General features: G+C 31.0%; 1 protein-coding gene across 1 annotated transcript; it reads left to right on the top strand.

Annotated features, from left to right (window-relative positions):
• Nucleotides 1–6,036: 6,036 nt before the first annotated feature.
• LOC143155311 (high mobility group protein DSP1) lies at nucleotides 6,037–22,765 on the top strand. The gene is made up of 5 exons (XM_076327905.1): nucleotides 6,037–8,309; nucleotides 16,079–16,306; nucleotides 20,369–20,532; nucleotides 20,635–20,809; nucleotides 20,968–22,765. The coding sequence occupies exons 1-5, from the start codon at nucleotides 7,728–7,730 to the stop codon at nucleotides 21,076–21,078; spliced, it is 1,260 nt and encodes a 419-aa protein (XP_076184020.1). The 5' UTR covers nucleotides 6,037–7,727; the 3' UTR covers nucleotides 21,079–22,765.
• The last annotated feature ends 936 nt before the right edge of the window (nucleotides 22,766–23,701 follow it).

Below are 23,701 nucleotides of genomic sequence, written 5' to 3'. Positions count from 1 at the left end.
TTTCACCACTTTTTGGATTCCATGTGTTTAGTCGATATTAATTAAATAATTACACATGATTTATTGAAATACGACAAACCGGATGAAAGAAAAAGAAGTAGACCCATCTGATTCTAACAAATAAAACAAGAAACGTTATCATCATGTGGCAGTAAGACCTATCGACTATGTTCGCAATGACAATGTAGGACATTATCCAGAGCGTGTAGAAAAAAAAGGAAGGCGCAAGTAATGTGGAATTATGCTTATCCAAAGAAAGAAGTTGTTTTCTAAACTTTTTTTTAAAGAAAATAAATGTATAAATGTTAGCTAAATGTGTATTTTATATTTGTAGTTTTTTTTTATAAAATGTTCGATATAAATTCTATTTTTTTAACAAATTAGCATTTTCTCATTCAAATGAAAAAAGTCTGAATGTTTTCAAAATGTCAAAATATTTAGATGAATTGATTATTTGATACCTAATATCTACAAAAATGGAAAGTAATATATTTCACAGCTTTTAAATAATTTAGGAATGAAAGGAATAATGGCATCCATAGATAATATGAATAGCTTTAGTGTTTAGAGTTCTCTAAAATATAAGAAAAAGAATTTTATTCCTTTTCTTAATACTTTCAGATGAAATAGCTTAGTAATGTTTTAAATGAGACACCCAGTGTATATAATTATATATATCGTCATTATTATATATAATTTAAGACTATGTGAATACAGTATAATAGATTATTCTATTAAAAAATCAGTAATTTATCATCTTTTTTGATTATTTTGTGTATTTTACACAATACAAAGTAAATTTATATAGAACAGAGACCAATGTGTTTTCTTGGTTTGTGGGAATAAACTTTATTTGAACCTATGATATTTAAATAATTGGCGTTGTAAATGCGTAAGAAAATTAAATATTTTATGTGCATTTCACCTGTTGAAATTAAATCTCTACTTTGAAAAGATTAATTCTTTTATTCGAAAGTAACACAATGCGTCAAATTTCAGTTTTTTAAATGCGAACATCGTTGGTGAAGAATGTAACAGAAAATCAACGATACGTAAATATAAGCTTCCAAGAAACTCTAAAATCAAACCTGGAGATATTAATATGTTTATTGTTTATGCACTATATGGATAAACATGGACACACATATTTATGATAAAATTTTTCTCTATCGAAACATGTATATAATTTATAAAAGATACATTATTAATAAGTATGTATAGTATTGGTATTAACTAATGTAACTGGGAAGCTATAAATTTTTATAATAAGGTTTTTAAGTAACATATTCATGTTTTATAATCATAGGATTTGTTATATAACAATGTTCGAATTTATTTATACAGAATGTTTCATAAATAGTTAGATAAATATTAGGCAACTATCTTGATGTAAAAGCATATATAATGCGGTGAAACGTTATTTTATTCTTTATTTCATAACGATTTGATAAATCTTGCATAGCTGACGGTAAAAAGTTAGTCTTTTCGAAAGAGTTTCTTTGATACATCGTAACTATTATACTGACATGAGACATACTTTCATATTCCCGTGGACTATTGACCTACATAAGAGTTCCTGATATTTCTTAATTGATGTATATGTATTTGAAAATTATAGTTTTTCAGTAAGTTTATGTTTTCACTCTTCTAAACCACTACCAGATAATAATAGGACATTTACATTGTTCAAGTATCGAACAATATTATTTAATTGAATTAATTTAACTGAAAAATATTAGCGATGGTAGTAAAAATAATATTTCGGAATTACTAGAGATTTAATTTGTACTGACATTTTTGAAGAAAAGTGAAAAATGTTATGACTTTTAAATGCCAATTACTATGATTATATCATATTCATTATTCTTTTATCTAATTTAGATAAGAATCATATCTTGTTGATATTCATATTTATTTAAATTAATATTAGTGTTATTAATATTTTTACATTTATTTTTATACATTTGTAGATAATACACGTGCTAATTTTCTAGAGAAATACCAAAGATAAAATGACTTAATTCATTCTGTAAAAGTATACATTTCAATAACTTAAAAGTTTTCACAATTACCGTACCTTTTTTTTTATCGGCACAAGAGTTGGACATTCAAGTTACTTGTAATACGAACAAATGCTATACATAGCAATATAAGTAATTGTTTACAGTTTCTTATGTATACCAACTTCCTATTTTTGTAGTTCCCTGTTTGACCAGTTTTTATTTGGGTAATAGCAATGTATTATCTTTGTCAGATGTGGGGGTGAAATTTGAAGAATGTTTACGGTAATTACTGAAGCTAATCGAACCTACTTTTACGATGTGAAAAAGTTTACTGATTAACGAAGAGCATCAAAGTAATGTCTGTGTAATTATCTGTAGAGTAAAGTACTAGTTGAAATAGTAGATTTTTAAGATACTTTACATGTATTCGGAAAAATATACATTTGAATTACTGAAAAATTAAAGCAAAGTGAAAGTTGAAATAAAACTATTTAAAGTATTACTTACTTTATTAAAATAATATTTTATCTGAAAATTTAGTACAGACCGATCATTTGGTACATATTTAGTATATATATATTTTACATCTCAATATTTCTTGAAATTTAACTTATGTTTTCAGTGTATATTTTATACAATAAATTTAACTTATTGGTATTAAACAAAATGTCAACCAGTTAATGTTTGCTGTTACCTAAGTTAATCCTGGGTAAATATATGGTATTTCTACGAAATATTTCTATGACTTTTCAGTCTTGTAAAAGTTGTTAAAAGACTGTTTCGTATGCTATATAAAATTTCACGTTATAGTGCACGTAGAGCGAAATATTCTGTACTCTCTGATATTACATATGGATATTTTGAGGATAAGCATCTAAAAGTAAGAAATTAACTTCAGCTTAAGTATAATGTAGTATTATTGCATAACTGTTTTGCGAAATATTTTCCTGGTATTACTTTTGTCTATATATAACTTTTGCAATTTGAGAGATATATGTTTTAATATTATTTTAGTATAACTATGTTTTTATAAATTAATACTATTTATACTTCTTTGAAATTAATAAGTATTGATATTTGTTTCGTAAAATGAAAATTTTATACTGTTAGTTGTTAAATAATTATTAAAACTTATAGTAGTAAAGCTTTCATTCGTCGTATAAAAACGTTTCATTTAAATTATAATGAGACGCAAGAGCAGTCTCAAGTCTCAAATATAGGAATAATAAAATTGAAAGTGATCTTGCGTAATACTGACAGGCACGTTCAACGTTCTATACATGTAGCTCGCAATTACCATTTATTCGATGTCAAGAAAAAAGAGGAGAACGTTACATAGGCACCTGTGTATGAATTCATTCGTATATGTGAAAAACATACGTTTACTCGAAAGAAAAAATATTAAATATTTCATATTGCCTCTTTGTACAGGTGCATTGGATAAACGCAAATATAACGCTCTTGCACGCATGAAGCATGTATGTGTACTCGTTTGGCATTGGTCCATAGTAGATATATCACGTTTCTTTTCTTACGTCGTGTGTTAAAATTTTGCAGGGACGCATATTTTAGAATCACGACATGATCGATTAAACAAAAAAATATTACGAAAACGAGGTTGTCGTTGAAAAGCACATTTTCAAAGTAACAAATTTGGTTTAACCTTACTAAATTTTAAATAAGTCTACGAATTGTTAGGATAATACATAAAGACTGAAGAAAACTATTCTGTTAGCATACTTTCAGTATCAATTGTATTTTATCGTTTCTATGTCTTGATAATTTTTATATAAACATTTATTTGTACCACATAATTTGTACGTAAATTTTAATAGTGCTTAAAATTTCAAAATACAAAAACATTTAAAATCATATTATTAATATTCTTATCTATTGCTTCAAGTAATATTATTTTAAATAGTTTCAGAAAAACAAACATTTTGAAATCATCACATACACAGTGTTGTCAAATGCATATCAAATATTTGAAATATATACTTTCTTGGCATTATGTATGAAGTATTATAGAAGAAATATCTAATACTGTATCACTCATTAAGGGAAAATATTGTATATTTAATTCTGATTTTTCATTTTTCATAAAGTACACTAATCTTTTATTTTAGTATTTTTTTTCTGTTATTGATATTGTCTATCAGTTTGCAGATTTCTTACTTTTCCAAATTGAAATACAAATGTTAGTTTATACGTGTGAAATGTGTACATTTATACTTCCATACTTAATATTATTAAAAAAATGTTTTCAATTGACGTATTTTCCACAAAAACAACGGTTGTTGTCGAAAATGTCGTTAGTAGCTTTTAAAATTTATGTATTTATAATTTCTTACATTTCCCAGAAAATATACAAATTTTTTTTTACTGAGTATTCAAAAATCTAAAGTTCACAAAAACTGCATAAAACAGATTGTTTGCTTTATAAAAATAATTATCATTTTCTAATCTCGACTTCTAATCTCATCGAATCATTTATATAGTTAGTTCTCACACTGACAGACTTTCGGAATCGCGTGTTTCGCGGGAGATCGGTTCGTTTCGGTGGGAATCGGCTCGCTTCGCTCGAGCGAACATCGCGGTGCCAACACGAGCCGGAGAATTTGAAGCCAGGGCTCTCGTTGCCTGCTGTGCCTTTTCTCTTTCGTCGTATGTTTCTTTTTCTCACTCTCTTTCTCCCTCCTTTCGTCATCAGTGCCTCTCTTTTTCTTGCCATTCCACCATTTCCCTTGTTCACCATGGTGCCCCTTCTTGCATTCGTTCGTTCGTTACGTTGCCTAGCCCTGGGAATGCGCGGTCGCTGTACCTCTCTCTTTCTCTCGTGTGCTTGCTTGCTTGCTCGCTCCCTCCGTTTCTCACTCTCGTTCCATCTCTGTTTCACTCACTCACGCGTCTTATTGACCCGGACCCGGTTCTCTTCTCCTCTCTCTCGATTCGCCGGGTTACCTCCGACTCACCCGCCTCTTGATTGGGGGTTGAGTGGGAAGAAAGGAAGCCGATGTACAAATCCTATGATATACATTTTCATTTTGTCTTGTCCATGCGTGATTTTAAAAAATCGGAACTTCGAAAGGTTGCAGGATTTCACGTTGTTTCTTACACATTAGAAATTTCTTGTGGAGTTCAGTTTAATGTATAACCCGGCAATATACACGTTGATTGTTCCCACGATATGTTTTCATATTAATAGATTTCATTAGTATTAATAGACCTCTCTTCTTATATTAATCAGAAATTTTTATGGAGTATGCACTAGAAATTATATTTCCTACAAAATACTAAAATTCATTTTCGACTTAAGTTAACTTATGTTGCGCTTTATGAAGCAGAAATATAACAATATTTGTTATGAAATGTAGGATAAGAGTAATTTTACTTAATGATACGTTTACTTTATATCATAATAATATAATAACTATATTCACAGAGAAATACGACTCGATGATGTTAGTTTTGTATCGTTTTTAAAATTTGAGAAGAATTAAGATAATATGTGGATTTATCTAATACGAACGGTATATTTATTGTGCATTGGCCAAAATAACTATTATTATGAAAACACATATTTTAATATAAAGTACGGTACAAATTATTACAAAATGAACTAATGATAAAACATTTTGTAACATCGAAAAGCATATTTATTTAACCAATAATAGAAAATCTACATAAAGCAAAAATTTACAAAACTCATCAATTTAATAACTTTCCAGAAGAGAATAAAAATTATACAGAAAAATATATTAACGAGAAATGGATTATTGAATAACGAGGGTGTGTAGATGCTGATACAATATTTTTTACATGCATATATATATGTATATTTTGTTTCTAATTGGTGTACTTATAGTATGAAAGTATAATTTTGTTGAATTGAAACGAATTTACTGAGAATTTTTTCACAACTTTTCTTTCCCAAATTTAAAAGTTCTTCCGTATCGACTGACAAGTAACATGGAGTAAGAGTTCTTCAGTCGGTAAAGCCGACTTGACACGCAGGAAAAAGGGTGCGCGAAAAGCAGGAAGTGCCAATGTGGAGCAAATTCCAGTGGCCGTAGCAGTGTAACGAAACTAAGAAGGGTAAAAAAAGGCGCGAGAAGAAAGAGCGCACGGCGACAAGTCAGAGTTGGTGTATCTTCCTCTCCCTTTCGCTCTCTTTCTCTGCCTAAAAGTTGACCTCGAGTTTCAAGGGTAGAGAAGGGTTTGCAGTCGTTTGCCCCTCTACCTTACCAGAGACTACGAGCCATGGCTCTCGAATTCTCTACGAACGGAAGAGAGAAAGCGACGTTGCCTCGATGTCAGTAGTGGTAGTCTCCCGCCATCCCCACCATGACTGTAATGTAGTTCGATTGGTTGGCGTGCTCGGGTTTTCCTTTGTGAGCGGGCGGGTGAAAGCGTGGCTTGGCAACGCTGTACGAGTTCGCCGGCGTCCGCTGGAAGGAAGGCTAAGCTCGTGCGAGTGGAACAAGGATAGAGGAACGCGGAGAAAGAGACAAACAGACAAGTAGCGAGTGAGACTTCGGGCCGAGTGGAAGGGGATCGAGTTGGAGAAAGAGAAAGAGAGAATGTACAAGCGTCCAGCCAGCCCGTCCTCGCCAGCTTCGCCCTCTGTGTGTGCGGTATCGCGTGTAGAGTCGGTGGCGAGAGAAGCAATCCGCGCGTAAGCTTCTCCATGTGAAAAAGCTATTACGCGTTCCACTACCACTGTGCATCAGCCAGCGTCGGTGTGCATATGTACACGTAAAGAAGCATTGCGTCTCTACGGGCGCGTGGTGTCGCATAGAGTGCGTAATTAGCGACGTGTGTACAAGCAAGTAGAAAAGACGTCACGTTTCCGAAGAAGAAAACGGCGATATATATGATTTCTGCGTAAAAAAAAACCGACAGTGAATGCGTAAATGAATGAGGATACATTCTTATGCCTAACACTTTTATCGGTACAACTGAGAAGAAACGCTGTTTCTCGAATGAAAGGCTCCATGAGTACTTAGGGGAGGGAAGAAGAGAGACGGAGAGACGCACTGTATCTGTCGATGGTGGGGAGACAGAGGGAAAAAGAAAGAGCTAGAAGGGGAGAGAGAGCGCCCTCCCCTACCCACCCGCCCGCCCTCCTCCTCTACCCGCCGTACCTACTCACGGAGCTAACGAACGGTTGAGCGTAGCGTCGAGTAGACCGCATCCCAAGTATAACGTACGTATTCACGAGGACCTTCTCCTATACAACGTGGAAAAAGCGTGTACGAAGCCGCCTGTGCAACCGGGAGTACTAGTAGTGATCGTGTAGTGTGCCGGCTGGACAAGAGAAACGTGGTGTGACGACAGTGAGAGAGCACAGTAGCGCGTGCGGTGCGTGTCGCGTACACGACGGCTACGAACAAGACTCCGTACGAATGTGAGGGTACGTGTGATTGTGTATGTACATCTTCTCGTGAGAGCGAGCGAGCAAGCAAGTGCGTGCGTGCGTACGCGCGCGCTGTGTGTGTGTGAGTGTGTGTGTGAGTGAGTGAGTGGTGTGTGAGTGAGAGAGAGTGAGTGAGTAGTGTGTATGCGCGCGCGTGTGTGGTTGTATGCTTGTATGAGGGAGCAGAGGAGCGTATGTGTGGGTGAGTGCGTGAGCGTGTAAATTCTTCGTGCGTCCTTCTTTTCGTTGTTGGAGGGACGATTCAGTAAACGAGGCCGAAGTGACAGACAGACCGCCGCGTGTACGATATGTCGGAACACCACCGCGTAGCCGGTGGCTGGGGCACACCGAGCCCAGGAAGCCGCGAGGATGCCTCCGGTGGTACCGCCTGGTGGTCTTCTGGTTTAAACACCGTTTCGGCTGAACAACAACAGCAACAACAACAGAATCTACATCAACATCTGATGAACCAACAACAACAACAACAACTATCGCAACAACAGCAAGCACAACAGCAACAGCATCATCAGGATATCGTTAGGAGTACTGCAGCCGTTGCTGCTACCCAGCAGCTTTTCTCCTACAAGATGGCCTCCAGCTTTCAGAACCCAGCCACTACGGGCACGCAGTCGAATCCCGTCTCCACGTCTACGCCGGTTGGCTCCTGCATGAGGGGAGGCTATGATTATAGATTAGGAACGGGGCCCGGAACAGGCGGAGGTGTACCTGGTACACCTTCCGCACCACCGCCTGGCGTACAGTGGTGGTACCCAGGTGGAGTTATGGACGCCGGACAGAACAACCTGCATCAGCAATTGCAGAGCCAACAACAGCAGCAGCACCTCTCGCCCATTACCACACAAACGTCCACGCCCCCCGTTATGTCCCCGGTATGTTGCGACCACGATCGACCCCCTTTTATATGCTTCCTCTTTTCTTGTCGTTGCCTGCTTCTGACTTTTATTTTTGTCTGTTTTTTCCCTGTACGTATATATACATTTTTTCGCTTACTTTTAGTTGCGCGGGATTCTTTTATGCACCTGGATGAAGAGCCTGGTCCGGTCTTAATGTTTCTTATCAATCGATCTCGCAATGCTTTTTAACTGTTAGATTTAAAGTTCTAACTGGCAACACATTGGGGTTTACAATTATTGTTTACTTTTTCATTTCTTTGGTAGATTCCGAAGATCTTTCGATTTTTTTAGTACTGGTCCGAAACGCGCATCACATATTTTTCTAGTGTTTTATTCTTCCAGTATCCTCGATTGAATACGTACATTGATGATAGCAATGAATATCTGGTTTTTATGATATTTTCATTTTGAAAATAACGAACTACTGGATTTCAACTAACTGACCAAGCATAAGTATTTTGTTCGATCTTTACATGAAACTAGGGAAGAAACACGATCGTAATAACAGTAATTATGGTAACACGCAATTGATCGTCGATATTTCATTGGATATAAATAAGATTTTCATAAGGATATATGAAGTTTAATACTTTAGGATTTTATCCCGTTATATTTCTATTTGTTTCTACAGAAAAGTTTTTTTTCAATTATTGTACTTTCTATCGCGATTAAGCGACTGAAATGACAATGTTTTATATTCTTGTACTTTTACTCAACTATGATGAACAATAATTTGTTTGAATATTGTAAACAGAAAAAGTCATTTTAGGGAGGGCTGCTACTATTTACATCAATATTTGGTTTTAGATGGTAAAATACGTAAAAGTGATATATATGATATATACTATTTCATGTTTCGGCATCTCAAATCTTAAATATTCATTTCTCATTGATTCTCTGTATTGAGTTGTCGTTCTTGTATAAGAATTTTTTTTATTATTGTTGTACATTTAGTGTACAATGTTCTTGACGACAATCAGACTGGTAGACGTTAATCGGCTTTTTGTCATGTTTAGAAAATCTTAATAACCGATTCTATCGGTGCCTGCTTTCGCACTACCGTCTGCGTTTCATCCTGACTCGCGTCTCTTGCCCCACCGACCGTTGTCCGCTATTGATTCCGGGTTTCGTGCGGCCTTCTTCGTATGTACGTTCGTACAGTGGCTCTTGCCGCGCTGGGCCCGGTTCCCTTCCTATTTTTTTGAAGCTTCTGATTCCTTTTATCGATGTATTTTAGATGTGTACAATTAGGAATGGAAATTTCGATCAACTGTTACACTCTTGATACAAGAAGAAGATAACTTTATTAGAAAAAAACGGACAAAAAATTTATTTTTCAAAGGTACTGAGGGTTTAAAAATTGGTTTGTCTGATTTTACTAACATATTTTATAGCTGTTCATAATTAAGAATAAAAATTTCGGTAAATGAGAAACTCTTTATGACGAGAGAAAGAAAATTTCGATACTTTTCTTCTGTTTGAAGAAAAAAGTATATACTCTTTCTCCATTTTGTGTTTTAGTCACTGATATCAAGAAATAGAAATTTAGTATTTATGTTACTAAAAGAAGGGATCCTTTTTTTTAAATTAAAGGTAAAACAAAAATTTTTGTTCAAAGTTCCTAAGAATTTGGCAATTAATTGTTAAAAAAGAATTTAGTTTTTCAGAGGTTATGAAAGTTTGGGTATATTCATTTTGCGGTTGTGCGGTTTGGTCGTTCATAATTAGATACAAAAATTCCGATCAATAGTCACCCTGTTTGCTATGAAAAGAGGCAAACTTTTTTTCCCTGTTTGAAGGCAAAAGAAGGATTTTATTTTTCAGGTATTTTGAAAGCCTGGGAAATTACTTTGCGCCAATGTGGTTCGTATATTGTAATCGTTTATAACCGAAAACAAAAATCCTGACCGTTGTTGGCTTGCTTTGAATACAGAAAGATGCAAATTTTTAAATTTGTACATTATTTCAAGAGAAAATAGTTTGTTTCGGTTCGTCTGGAAAATTTAGAAATTAATTTCTTGATATTTTTTGACTTGTGTCATTGAAAAATCATCAGAATTTTATTCTCTGATAAAGGGTGGTAAAAGAACATTTTTCTAATATTTGCAATGTGTGGAATTTTATGTTTTCTTTCAGATTTGTATTTTAATTATTTACAATTAAGGAAAGAATTACGATTAGTGATCGTCCGTCCTTTTGACGTAAATAGAGGCAAAGCTCGAAAGTTTTTTTCTAGTTGAGTTAAGAAATGGAGTTTTGTTTGTTAAAGATTCAGAATACGATGTATTCGTAAACATAAGAAACCTTTTTCTCATGTTTCTGATGGTATTTTTATCAATAGATATATTAATTTACGTAAGAACTATATTCAATATTGTGGAAAAAATTGAAATATTTGATTGGTGAAATGTTTAATTCTTGTTTCATTATTTTTCTATTGATACTTTAGATTTTGTTTTGCTTTTCTATAGAAACAAATGTAATGATCATAATTTAATGTACATTCAGTAATTAGAATTTAATATATTTAAATTTTTTAAAAGTTACTTTCTTTTTCATATTTGGTTGCATTTTGTCTCTGCATTGAAAATTTAATTCCGACAGTTTAATAATTCACAATTCCATTTTATATTTAACAATTCTCGGTCTTTTGCGTTTACGTTCTAGTCTAATTAAAGGAGAATTCATGTACTGAGTAATACAGTTTAATGTTAAGACTCTATACTATATATCTTCTAATGGAAAACTTAATTATTGGTATATGAATTATTTAAGATCCAGGAATTGAAAACAGACGATCTTGATTACAACTTGTATGTATACAGAATTCTGCTAACTAGACTTTGACTGCTTTAAGTCGTAACACTTTTTGCATCTTTGCAAGCAAAAATTATCGACCGAATAAAAAAACAAAAATCTATACATTTATATTTTTGAAATACATGCCTGTAATATTTATTTTTGAATTACGAGATACAGTGTAATCTTTATTTTTGTTTTATACAGAAGATTTTGTTCTGTGTTTCGTCTACTTCAACACAAATTTCAAAACTTCATAGCATCAAATTACGTACTTTTTGAAGTACGTAAATATTCGTGAATATTATACTTTTATTCTTAACTTTTTCAACTATTCCTTATAGCACACCGTATACATCAAGCATTTTAAGTAAGTTTGTCGTACTTATATAAATTAATTTGATAAATATTTATTACTTCATGTACATTGAGTATAGAATATATAATAGGAATATCTATTTCCTGCAAAAGATCATTTCTTTGGAAATTTCAAGTTATTCAATATTAAAGAGTGCACGATATCTTAGAATATTGAAAATGTATTTGGAGCAATATTAAAAGCGGGACTCGAATGAAAGTTAAGATCGAAGACTGTATCTATCAAGTGGAGAGAAAGTCGGAAAGTGGTCCGAAAATTTAAGATTACAGTGATAGAGGTAAATGGAAGAAGGGGAAGGCTTACATTCTTTCACGCGTGTAAGAAAAAACAATCTTAAGATCGTTGAACATTTGGTAAAGGAAAATCATATTTGTCATTATGTTTCAAAAATAATCTGGGTTTATTGCTTCGATTTGTATCTATAAAATTGTTTGTAATATGTCACTCATCTTTTCCAGAGTCGTTTCTGTTTTACAGTACGAGTGATAAGTTCCACTTTAATTGTGGTTTACAGGAAGGTTATTGTATCTTCTCTTCTTTTTCAAATTGTTTCACTGGTACAACTTGGTAAGGAAATTGATAAAATAAACACATTTCATATATACTTTTAAACATGTTAAAAATATGTATCTTTTTTGTAACTTTTAATGATTACTACAATTTTCTAATAAGTTATAATTTTATCTTAATTTGTTATTTGTAATATGATAAAGTTTTGAATACATTTGTGGATGGAATATGTGATATATCGATTTGATAAAAAACTATATTATTTTTAATATTGTACATATAAACATATCCAGTATAAATTTAGAGTTTGAATTTTGTTTTGAATCATTTATTTGATACGTATTGTTGAATGAAATGTAAACACGTGGAGGAGTTGTTAAAATTGTTCAATTACTAATGATAGTTAAATCACTACAAAATAAAATATTAATTAGGAATGATAATCCGGTTTCTATATAACAAAAATCTAAAACTAGATTTTCTAAATATAGTTACTTTGCATATTGAATATCACAAACATGTTAAATTTGTCGAAATGTAGACTATATACTAACCAAATTTTATAGAAAGTTGTTAAAATTTTAGAATTATTAGTACTGTATTTATTATCAATTTTGAGATCGAATCATTGAGACGAGATCATATTGGAAACTGAAGATACAACTAAAATCAAACTTGTTTTAAATGAAGATACTTTACATAAGTATATTGTATTTTTGCCGTTATGACTATCACGCATGCATAAGTATTGTCATATTATTTACATTTCAATGAGTTTTATAGTACTAGAGCATCTCAATGTATTATAAACTCGTCAATATCATTTTGTAACTTTTAACTATTTTTGAACAATTTTGAAGAACGTTTTTATACATTTCAGGTACAAAATAAATGTAGTAAACGTTTATAGAAGTTAACCATGCGTTACAGCTATTTCTGTATACGTACATATATGTATTTCTTTTTACAGCATTATGTCAAGGGCAAACACATCATTTCAGTTGATTTTGAAAAGGATTAAGTATGATACATATTTCTATTCGGTATATAAAGGGAAACCTAAAAGTTATGAATTTTTCGGAATTAAAGTTACTTTTAAAAATTAATGTGACAATGATTAATAATATAACTACAGTCAATCTTTTATAAAATACATATATTGTCATATGAATATTTTATTTTGATAATGTTTCATATTATTTTGTTATTGTTAGTATGTTTAATCTGAATTGTTAAATTTTCGGGAATGTACCTATAATATTTTATAGATTATGAAAGAATTTCATCCGATATATGTGTATTATTAATACGCATAAAATTCCGTCAACGATTAAAATCGATTATACTGTATTGTTATCATCTTATAAGATACTCTGATACAAATTTTTAGATAAAACTACTTTATCCTTTCAAATCGAAGCAGATGAAGCGCTTTATTATACACATTAACAATTAATATAGATAGTTAGTTTGCTTCTTCTATTATTTACATTTACGAAAGAATAATACAAAGCAATTAACCGTAAATGGTTGATTAAGTATTTGATATAATTTTTTAAATTAAAATTCATGACACAAATTATGTTTTTATTTCTTCTAACAAAATTTTAAGAGAAGATATGAAGAAATAAATTAATTGGCAAACAAATTTCTAAAACTTTTGACCATTGTTGATTTATCGTAAAGAGAAAACAATTAATAAAAGTTGGAATGGAAGTGAATGTATATTATAATTAAATTCTGAAAATAATATAGATTATCAAATAATATGAATAGAATTAAATTTTGAGAAATTTTCGTACATAACACGACTTTTAATTCTTACATAATATACAATGTGGCAAAGAATAGTATTTGAAGATAGTCGCTTAAGTGCACGTTACATATAACTCTATATAAAATAGAACATAATGGAATCTTTTATCTTGTTCCGTGGATATAATTGGAAATATGATATCAATAGGAATCCATTTAACAAATGCAAATATTAATTTTACAACTATCTCTAATGGATCTACACATTTGAAATGTGCAAATATTTGTCTCTTTTCTGTAAAGATTTTTTTTTAATTGAGTGTCTTTTGTATTTTTTGTCATAATTCATATTATGTGCATTTGATCGTTGAACTAAAGTCTATATTGAACATACAGGCATCCAATCTCTATGCGATCATATCGGTAAATGTTTGTTAGCCACACATAGTAACATGCAATCAAAAAATAATTTTATCTTCATCGAGATGATGAAATTGATTTCCAATGCATTCTAACAATGTTTATGTATTGTTACTGATTGTTAACATTATTGATGTTCTAAAAAGTTCGATTTTTTCGTAATTACCCATATTTCCATATTAATAGAAATTCTAATTTTTTATTTTTTCATGGTATAGTTTTTAAAAAAATTATACCCCTAATATCAGATGACAAAATTTTATGGTATCCTTTATTATTTCTATTTTTATAAAAAGTTTAATAACAATTATAGTGTAGAAATGTTAATATGATTTATCACCAACGTTTTTCTTTTTAAAAGTATTGATAAATATGTATATTTATTTATTAAAATATATTTATATATATTTATCTTGTTCTAGATTTATTCTTGTATGTCAATTATGGTAATTATATATTAGAAGAAGTAGTTTTTTCTGCAAAGGATTAATTGGACATGATTTAAAAATTTTAACCTAACAATTAAATGAAAATTGCAATCGTAAAACTCTCACACTACGTGTATTCAAAACTAGAATGCAGTATGATATTAATTATAGAGTTCTTGCACAATGCTTATTCTGTGATAAATAATATTGATAAAAAATCTTTTACGCGATAAGTATTTACGTCTTAATTAGTACGAGGGTAATGTTGTACCAATTGCAGTAATTATACTAGAATAAGATATTAAGATATGTATGTGTAGTATGTATATTACTGACTAAAAAGACTCCTAGATTTGAATTAACAATTTATTTAACAAAATGTATAATCTATAAACTTACACGAATCAGAGGTACATATAATTTAGCAAACTATCTTCTGCATACACAATCTAGTACAAATTTACACGTATACAGTATTATAAAATATCTGCACGCATTGCTGTAATGCGCTAATATTATTTTAGTTCACAAAGCAACGCTTTGCATGTGAAAAAAAGAATTTTGTTAGATATACAAACATTTGTTTCTAATAATGTTTATTAAAACTAGAAAATGCGTCGCCAATATACCGCACGTGATATAGTAATAATGTATCAAACTAGTATCAATTGTGTAGGTACATCTTTACGCGGATGTAATGATATGAAATATCTTTACTATGAATCGTGATTGATAAGGGGTGAATAGTTTAAATGTAATTACTTAAACAAGTATATTTGCAGCTAAGAACGGTTCCAATACCTGATATTTCGAATAGCTCGAAGAGTTAATTCTTTCGAATTTCGAAGAAATTCGATCCGTTCGAATAACTCGCCAAAGAAATTCGATCTGATCGAAAAACTTGCCAAAGAAATTCGATTCGTTTGTTTATTCAAGTATATTAAACAATAAATATAGAGATTAATGATGATTATTAAATAATTCAAATGATGATTTGGAGTAGTTGAAAAGAAATCTTTTTTTATCCGAATATTCAAACCGTTCGAATTATCTAAGTAAAATGTGAAGTATTTAAACGGATCGAATTGCATTCAACTACTTAAAAAATGCAGCCAAATTGAGTTTTCTTTCAAACTTATTGAAATAAGTCAAATTTATTTGAAGAATTCAGTATAGTTATCGAGTACTCAGGAAGTTTTAATTTTCAGTCGAAGTTACTGGATTTAAAAGAAAAAGGAATTAGGTGCATAGAAACTAAAAGAGAGTCACTAAAATTGAGCAATTTCGAATCTGTTACCATTTTTAATTTTGTGGCGTTACTAGCTGTTATGAGCAACTTAATGAATATAAAGGAAAAGCGGTAATTTCTTGGGAAATATACTATGCAGATGTTAAGTGATATCTGGCAATTGTAGTCGTGTCAATAACAGTTTGTTTTATTTCTTCAATTACAGCACCAGTTACAGCAGTTAACGCAACAACAAAATAATCTTCAGCAAAATAACGCTCAGAGCTTACAACAGCGAGACAATATGCCGAGGGGAAAGGATTCGAAGCCAAGGGGACGGATGACCGCATACGCGTTCTTCGTGCAAACATGTCGTCAAGAACACAAAAAGAAACATCCCGAGGAGAAAATTGTTTTCCGAGAGTTCTCCAAAAAGTGTGCAATGAGGTGGAAAGTAAGCAAACATATTATTATCAAGTATTTATAATGTTGTTGTGAATTACAATCACAATTTTATTCTTTTGTTGTTAATGTAAACGTATAATCACAGTACATACTGTTTAAAATCATCTATTCAAAAATTTCCAGCAGTTTAAGAGTTTTAATATACTATCTAACATGCATTTAGTATATTAAAAAAAACATTTCTTTCATTTCTGGTATTTGACCTACACTTCTAAATTATCCAGAAATCTTAATCCTTTATTAATATAAAATTAGTCATTTCATATACTGTCTAAAATAGTTAATGAATTGATTAATCATATAACTTCGCAACTGAATGGGATATTCAATATTTTAAAAGCTCCAACATGTTACATAAATGGTGTATTTATAAAAAATGTTACTGTATTAAATGTTGCTTCCCAATTATGTATAGTCATCTAAGAAGTCATTATCAAATACTTTTGTTAATTTTTATAGTTTCCTTCCATTATAATATTTTACATTAAATATGAGTTACAAAATATGACTCTCACAGTCGGAATTTTTTGTTTTTAATGCGATTAAATGTTTCTCCCTACATGCTTAAGTTTTAAAAATTGTTTTAAAATCTTCAGTAACAATTTCTAGAAATTTTAGAAATGTAGGTGTAAGTTTCAAATTATCAAAAAAAACATTAATTTTCTTCTTGTAAAAGAAGAATATTCATTCTTCTTGAATATTTATTACCATTTTCTCTCTTGTAAGTAATCTAGATTCAATGTAGAGAACTGAAAATAACTAATAACATCTCATTATATACGACATTGTGAAATTGTAAATAGAATAGAAGAATAATCGGTTCTACGAACAATAGAGCTACATTACGTTTTTAATGAAGTTCGTTTCTTTATTTATGAAATATGTTTTCTGTTCGTAAATTGTTTTAAGAAAGAATATTATTTAAGTATTTAAATGTTCATTCTTGAGGGTCATAAAATTGTGACGATATAGAAATACAAGCATCATAAAGAAAAATTAGTGAAAGCTCCGAGGATATAGAATGACCTTCTTCACCAATGTACGCAACATTGAATTTCAAAGGTTAGTCTCAAGCGAATTTACATATTTCTAATGGAACATCTTCGTACACTTTTCTAAATACATTTTTCCGGTAATTAGTTCGTTAAATATGTTCCAAGAAATAATAATGGTTTCTGACGTTTTACGCTGGAGTAAAAGTGTAACTAATTTAAGTAGTAATTTACAGTTAACCGACCTCATATGGAAGTTACTATACGTTGATTTCTTTAAAGATTTCTTGCTCATATATTTTTATATGGAAGCCAAAGGGTTAATAAAATCATTTTAATTACTTGATGTTCATAAAAATAATAATAAAAAGCAATAAGGTTAATTCCTGCAGATAAAACTTTTTCGTAAACATTTGTAATGTTTCTAAAATATTTTGAAATATAAAAGCATAAAACAGCGTTAGAAAACATTATATAAAAAAATAAAGGAAGGAAATAACGCCAATTGTTATATTATACTTGAAGATTAAAATTTAATATATCGAATTCATGTTCGATCGTGATTGTTGCAGCTTCGAAGTATTCGCAATGAGGCGCGATATGTACTCTACATCATCAATACCTAAATCACGTTCGATCTCTGATCATACAAGTTTTACTAAATTCTAGTCAGGGAACTAGTTTAATGTGGACAGATCAAGAATATTTAGGATTAACGGTTATCGTATACCCGCACTGACTACTACCTATAATCCTGTCACGAGTGGAATTAGAATCGGGACCGGTTTACAACAAGAAGTCGTTCCATAGAATTTGTTCCTTATGTATAATAAGCTGCATGTCGAAGGCTAATGCCATACCAGTCACACATGTATCCTCCATAAATGTTTCAATTCTTTATATTGTTTCAATAACTGGTTGTTTGTACAGGACGTTTTTAAAATACATGGTCGAGCTTTAAATTCATTGTAAGGATAAAGGGAGTTATTCGAACACGAATCTGATAACGTTTCTTTTCCGAGTTACAGTTTTTTGCGATAGATTTTGGTGAGAATGGCTGTCGAGTTTAGAGTTACAAATATTGTTATCTTTTTTTTCTCTTGCAGGTAAACAGTAATAATTCCTTTGATTGTGTGGTTTGTCTTAACACGGGGATCACTGTATGGAAAATGTTTATAACGGAATAAAAACGATAACAGTACATGTAATTCTAATTTTGATAAATATTCATGCTTATTTATTGTGAACAAAATTGGTTATAACTCGTAAAGAAAACTATACATAAAAAGAAAGATTATTTTATGTATAGAGGGAAACAAATTAGAAAACGTCGATAATTCTTGAAACGCTGTGGTAAAGATCAAAGGACTGTATAATACGATCATATAGTTGAACCTTGAGATTATCCAATTTAGTCTGGAAACAGGATGTTCGGATAATCGAACGACTTCATCTTAAAGCAAAGAAAGATTAGTTATTTTAATACATTTTGTGTATAACAAAATAAAATGATATAATAAAAACATTTTATTTTCTCAGACTTCTAGATCTAACTCTGATTTAGTGGAACTGTTAACTCTTTGTGCTATATATCATCTAAGATAGTCTGCTTACAAAGCAGTAAATGACTGGAGATATTATTTTCAGAAATATATTCTTCATTATCCGTTTGTTCACATCTGCTGTAACTTTTCTTCATTCGTTTAGTAATATCATCATCAACCATTTTGTTGTCTGTAAATCACTTCCTTGTATCATTTTCGTCATAATTCTCTTAGATGGTTTTTATATTCGAAGGTTCTGTTAATCTGTGTGCGAATTATAGATGTTCTACTATATTATATTGATGTTATTTTTAAATGCATGGAAAAATAGCAATTGAAAATTTCAGGTCGATTAGTTGACACATGATAACTGAAATATTTTAACATAAGGGGCATATATTACGAATTTCAAGACGGGTGAACAAATTCAGACATTTTTCGGCGAAAGAACTTGAAATTGTGAAAGAACGTCATTATGAACAGGTGTCACTCTAACATCTGGCTATCCCACCCCTTGAAAAGGGAGACACTTTCTGCGCACTTTTCTTATGGACTCCAGACCACATGGTCTTTAGAAGGATTAAAGACGTTGACCTTCCGGTTATCTTGGTAAAATGTCTTAGCAGCTGCAAACTTATAGAGCGACATTCCATGGAATGTTTCGTTCCCAAATATATTTTATTACATTTCTTGAAAGGGACAATAAAATAACCTATAAGCAAAGTAATTAAATAATTTCTCTTTCATATTGTCGCATTTGAAAATGAATTTTTCTTTTCGATTTATTTATTCATTAACAATTACTTGTTTCATATAATGATTTTGTACTTATTAGATCAGAGTATGTTGTTTATTTTGAAAAATGTAAATATTAATACATATAATTTATTTTGTTCTATACACTGACTTTTGCTCCAGTCTATGATATTGTCCTTATTTGTCATATGAATTAAATTCTTTGATAATTATTATATATTTCTTTATTGAACAAGATTTATGCTTTTGAGTATGATACAGAGTAAGATGAATTTTTGAAACCATTTTTAGATTGCATGTACGTTTCAACCCTGTCCTTATCGACCAATTCTCCCAAACCCGGGGCTCACCCTCTCCGGTCTCCTTGACTCACCGTACATGAAAACCAACTCCCTCTTCGTTTATTACAACTCTACTACTACACTACCAATTCCCGATACCCGAAGATAATCAATTATGTAAGCAGTTCCTGTCTCAACAAAGATAATAAAAATATATTTGGCTTTTTGATATTTGCTATTTAATATGATTATAACGCAATATTTTTTATTGCACTCTTTTGAATATAACGATTAAATATTTTTAATTTCTTTTTTTTAATTAATATTTTTAAGTTTATGTATAAATAACTATGAGCTGTTACATCTTCATTGTATTGCGCATTAAAGATCATTAAATAATAAAATGTAGTAACTATTACTATTTTCTGTAAGTTTAGACTTTAGTTTAACATTAGTATTATGTACTTTATGATTATAGACGATGTCAGACAAAGAAAAGAAACGTTTCCATGAAATGGCAGAAAAGGATAAGAAGAGATACGACGCAGAAATGCAGAACTATACACCACCAAAAGGCGAAAGTAAAGGCAGAGGCAAGAAACGTAAACACATCAAAGATCATAATGCTCCTAAAAGATCTTTGTAAGTAAACACGTTAAAATAAAATATTTCTAATAATATAATAAAATATATTTTCAAATAATGTTTAATTATTCTTAAATACTGTAAAAATGATTTATCTAGATCTGCTTTCTTCTGGTTCTGCAATGATGAACGTGGAAAAGTGAAAATGCTAAATCCCGAGTTCGGTGTAGGTGACATTGCTAAGGAACTTGGCAAGAAATGGTCAGATGCAGATCCTGAAACCAAATCGAAATATGAGGCTATGGCAGAACAAGACAAGGCTCGATATGAAAGGGTATGTATACATAAATATTACTTTATGCCTCTTTGTTTTAAACTTGTCTTACTGTAAACTATCGAGTACCAAATTTAAATGTAATTAATTGTATTAAAAGGTTTTCTAATGTTTTTTTTTATAAATTATATATGTTAATTACTTTGTATATTATCTAGGAAATGACTGCGTACAAAAAGAAAATGAAAGATGGTGCACCCGTGGTAGCAAATCCCGTGAATACTATAAAAAGTGACAGTGAAGAAGAGTATAAAGAAGATGATGAATAGCGGATACACGACAAAATTTCATCTATCACCCCGTGTCCTTGATCCTGAAAGCATACCTCACCTACTGTACGTACCATTGACCTTAGCGTGAGCGTACTTACATCACTAGGAAAACAAATAACTAATCACCAGTCCCCGATTATTTACAATAATAATTAAAATACCCGCGATTATAATAATTATTTTAAAATTGTATGTATGAGAGAGGTACGAGAGAAGATAGAATGAGTGACATTTGTATTTTAACATATTGATAGTATCATGTAAAATGGCGTAGGATAGCAGAATGGAAAGATATGGTGCCCACTTTCTATCAGGTGGAAGGCGCAGGGGCTCAATCATTGTTGACATTGTCTCCAGACTATGTTAAAAGCTAACGTAGTTACAAATCGTAAAACAGGATACGGCGGCTCCATAGTTGGGCGGTATCACTCGATATAGTTTGATATTTATCAGTTCAGTTCATTCGTTGCCAGTTGTAAGAAGACTTATTGTATATCTTTGTACAGAACATTTCTTTAAATCAAATCTGTCGCAGGTGGGGCATGGGGCTGCTTTGTATGAATGTAATTGATTTAAGTACGTGTCGTATAGTTGTAAGTATTAGGATAAGTATATTTTAATGCAACTTCGATTCTACATCTGCGTCAACATGTGATAGTTTCCACTAACAATGTATTCTAAACCAGGAGATTGAGCCTTATAGCTTATAAGTAATTGGAATCTAAATAAATATCTAATTCACAACTTTTCTAAATCAAAAATTGGGACGATAAAACCCAGCCATGGAGCAGTGGTATTTCAAAGTCCTATAACCATATATAAAACGAATAATTTCTATTCATAAGAAAGCTAAGGATCGATACCATCATCCGATTTGATTTATAAAATTGATACAAATTTTGCTTTTATGTTGTCTTAAGAATTATTATAATCTCAATTTTTTATAATTATATAAAGTAATGAATTTTTCTTATCGAAATCAATTGACAGTCGTTAAAGACAGACCAAACTAGAATTGTATTTTGAGTTTTAGCTGATTCAAGTAGTCCCTGCCCTTACCATCGTCATCCTCCCTCTCATATTCATTTTTCCAATAAAGGAAGTATGTTAAATCCTTTCAGAATCATGTGATTCCGTTCATTGTTTAAGAAAGTAAGATAGGGCGTGTCTTGTACTGCCTCGAGTCATCTGGTGTACAGCAGGCTGTATTATAATAAATTATTGTGGTTTCTTGTAATATTAACATTCCTAGATCCTAGTATGTACAGATCTTAATCATTGAGATTAGAGCCAACTGTGTAAGAAGCATACCAAAAAAACAGGCTAGGTAATGCAGATGTGAATTTCGTGGCCAAGATTGGTATGCAAAACGAATATACAAGAGGCTTTGTTACAGTCAGACTGACTTGCACCTTGATTTGGCTCAGCAGGTAACCACTACTTTTCGACAAAGCTTTTCATCTCCCCTGCACATTGTCATGTAACGGATAATTGTATGATTATATAAGCAAAAACCTGTTTTAGAGGGAGCTAGAGGACGAATACTGTAAAATATGAAATTGTAATATTTTAATACTGATTTGCAGATGTGCATAATTTTAACATAGCTGGTTAAAATGAATTGTACTGATACGAAGGTATCCATTTGATGGAGATAAATAATAAAAACAGATATTGAAAATTACGACAGAATTTTCTGTATTATTATAGGGGAATTATAACAGTTATAAAAGAAATGTTTGTTTTGTATATCTCTTAGGATAAATAAACTTTTCAAAAAATATGTGAATATGTTTCTGGTACTGCTCCAAACCTGTTTTAATGCATTTACATGCCCAGGATATTTAATTCTTAAAGCAGTACTAGACTTAGAGTACTAACACTTACGATATTTATATAAAAGTAAGTATATACGATATGCATTTGTTTATGACATGAAGTATCATTTTACACAATGCTTTCTTATAGTATGGAGAATAACTTCTGCATCTTACACATTTATACTGGTGCTAATCAGATACGAATTAGCAATTAACCCAAAATTGGAAGTAATGTGTTAACTTGTTTCATGTTATACACGTTACATGCTTCAGCGTAAACGAACATTACTGTACTTTTTTATATGTATTTCATACGTTCAAACAGTTTTCTATTATTTTATAAGCATCACCGTAGATTATAAATGTACCAATGACATAGTAGTCTTATCAATAAAACAATAATTGTTACTCTTAATATCACTTTTTTGATTTATATATCTACTGAAATTCATTATCTCATAACTAAAACGTTTAATTTAATGTACATAACAAATTTATACATATAACAAATAACATTGATTTCTTTAATAATTCCGTTGTAATAAACTAACAAACAAGATTTTTTGTTGCATTTAGTTGTGATCAAGTGCATATTAATTGTGACAGATCAAATGCTATCTTATTGCAATATATAAATTATTGTTAATTTCTAGTTTATTGTATTCATATCATTTGGATAATTTTGTAGTTAACACTATTCTTAAAGTGCCAATTATTTTTATTTTTGTTACAGGTTTACATAAAAAAGTGACCCCAAATATAAAATTTATGTACAATATATGAACATAAAGTAAAAATCT

This window comes from Ptiloglossa arizonensis, chromosome 2 (assembly GCF_051014685.1).
Source record: "Ptiloglossa arizonensis isolate GNS036 chromosome 2, iyPtiAriz1_principal, whole genome shotgun sequence".
Lineage (NCBI taxonomy): Eukaryota > Metazoa > Arthropoda > Insecta > Hymenoptera > Colletidae > Ptiloglossa > Ptiloglossa arizonensis.
Note: the sequence above shows the minus strand (reverse complement) of the source record. Positions and strands in the feature narration are given on the sequence as shown.

What these genes read in the sequence shown, in the direction of transcription:
- LOC143155311 (XM_076327905.1), top strand. Translation starts at nt 7,728, where the DNA reads ATGTCGGAACACCACCGCGTAGCCGGTGGCTGGGGCACACCGAGCCCA. An exon ending in AGTGTGCAATGAGGTGGAAA is followed by an intron (nt 16,307 to 20,368) that starts GTAAGCAAACAT and finishes TTATGATTATAG; the next exon opens with ACGATGTCAGACAAAGAAAA. An exon ending in AATGCTCCTAAAAGATCTTT is followed by an intron (nt 20,533 to 20,634) that starts GTAAGTAAACAC and finishes TGATTTATCTAG; the next exon opens with ATCTGCTTTCTTCTGGTTCT.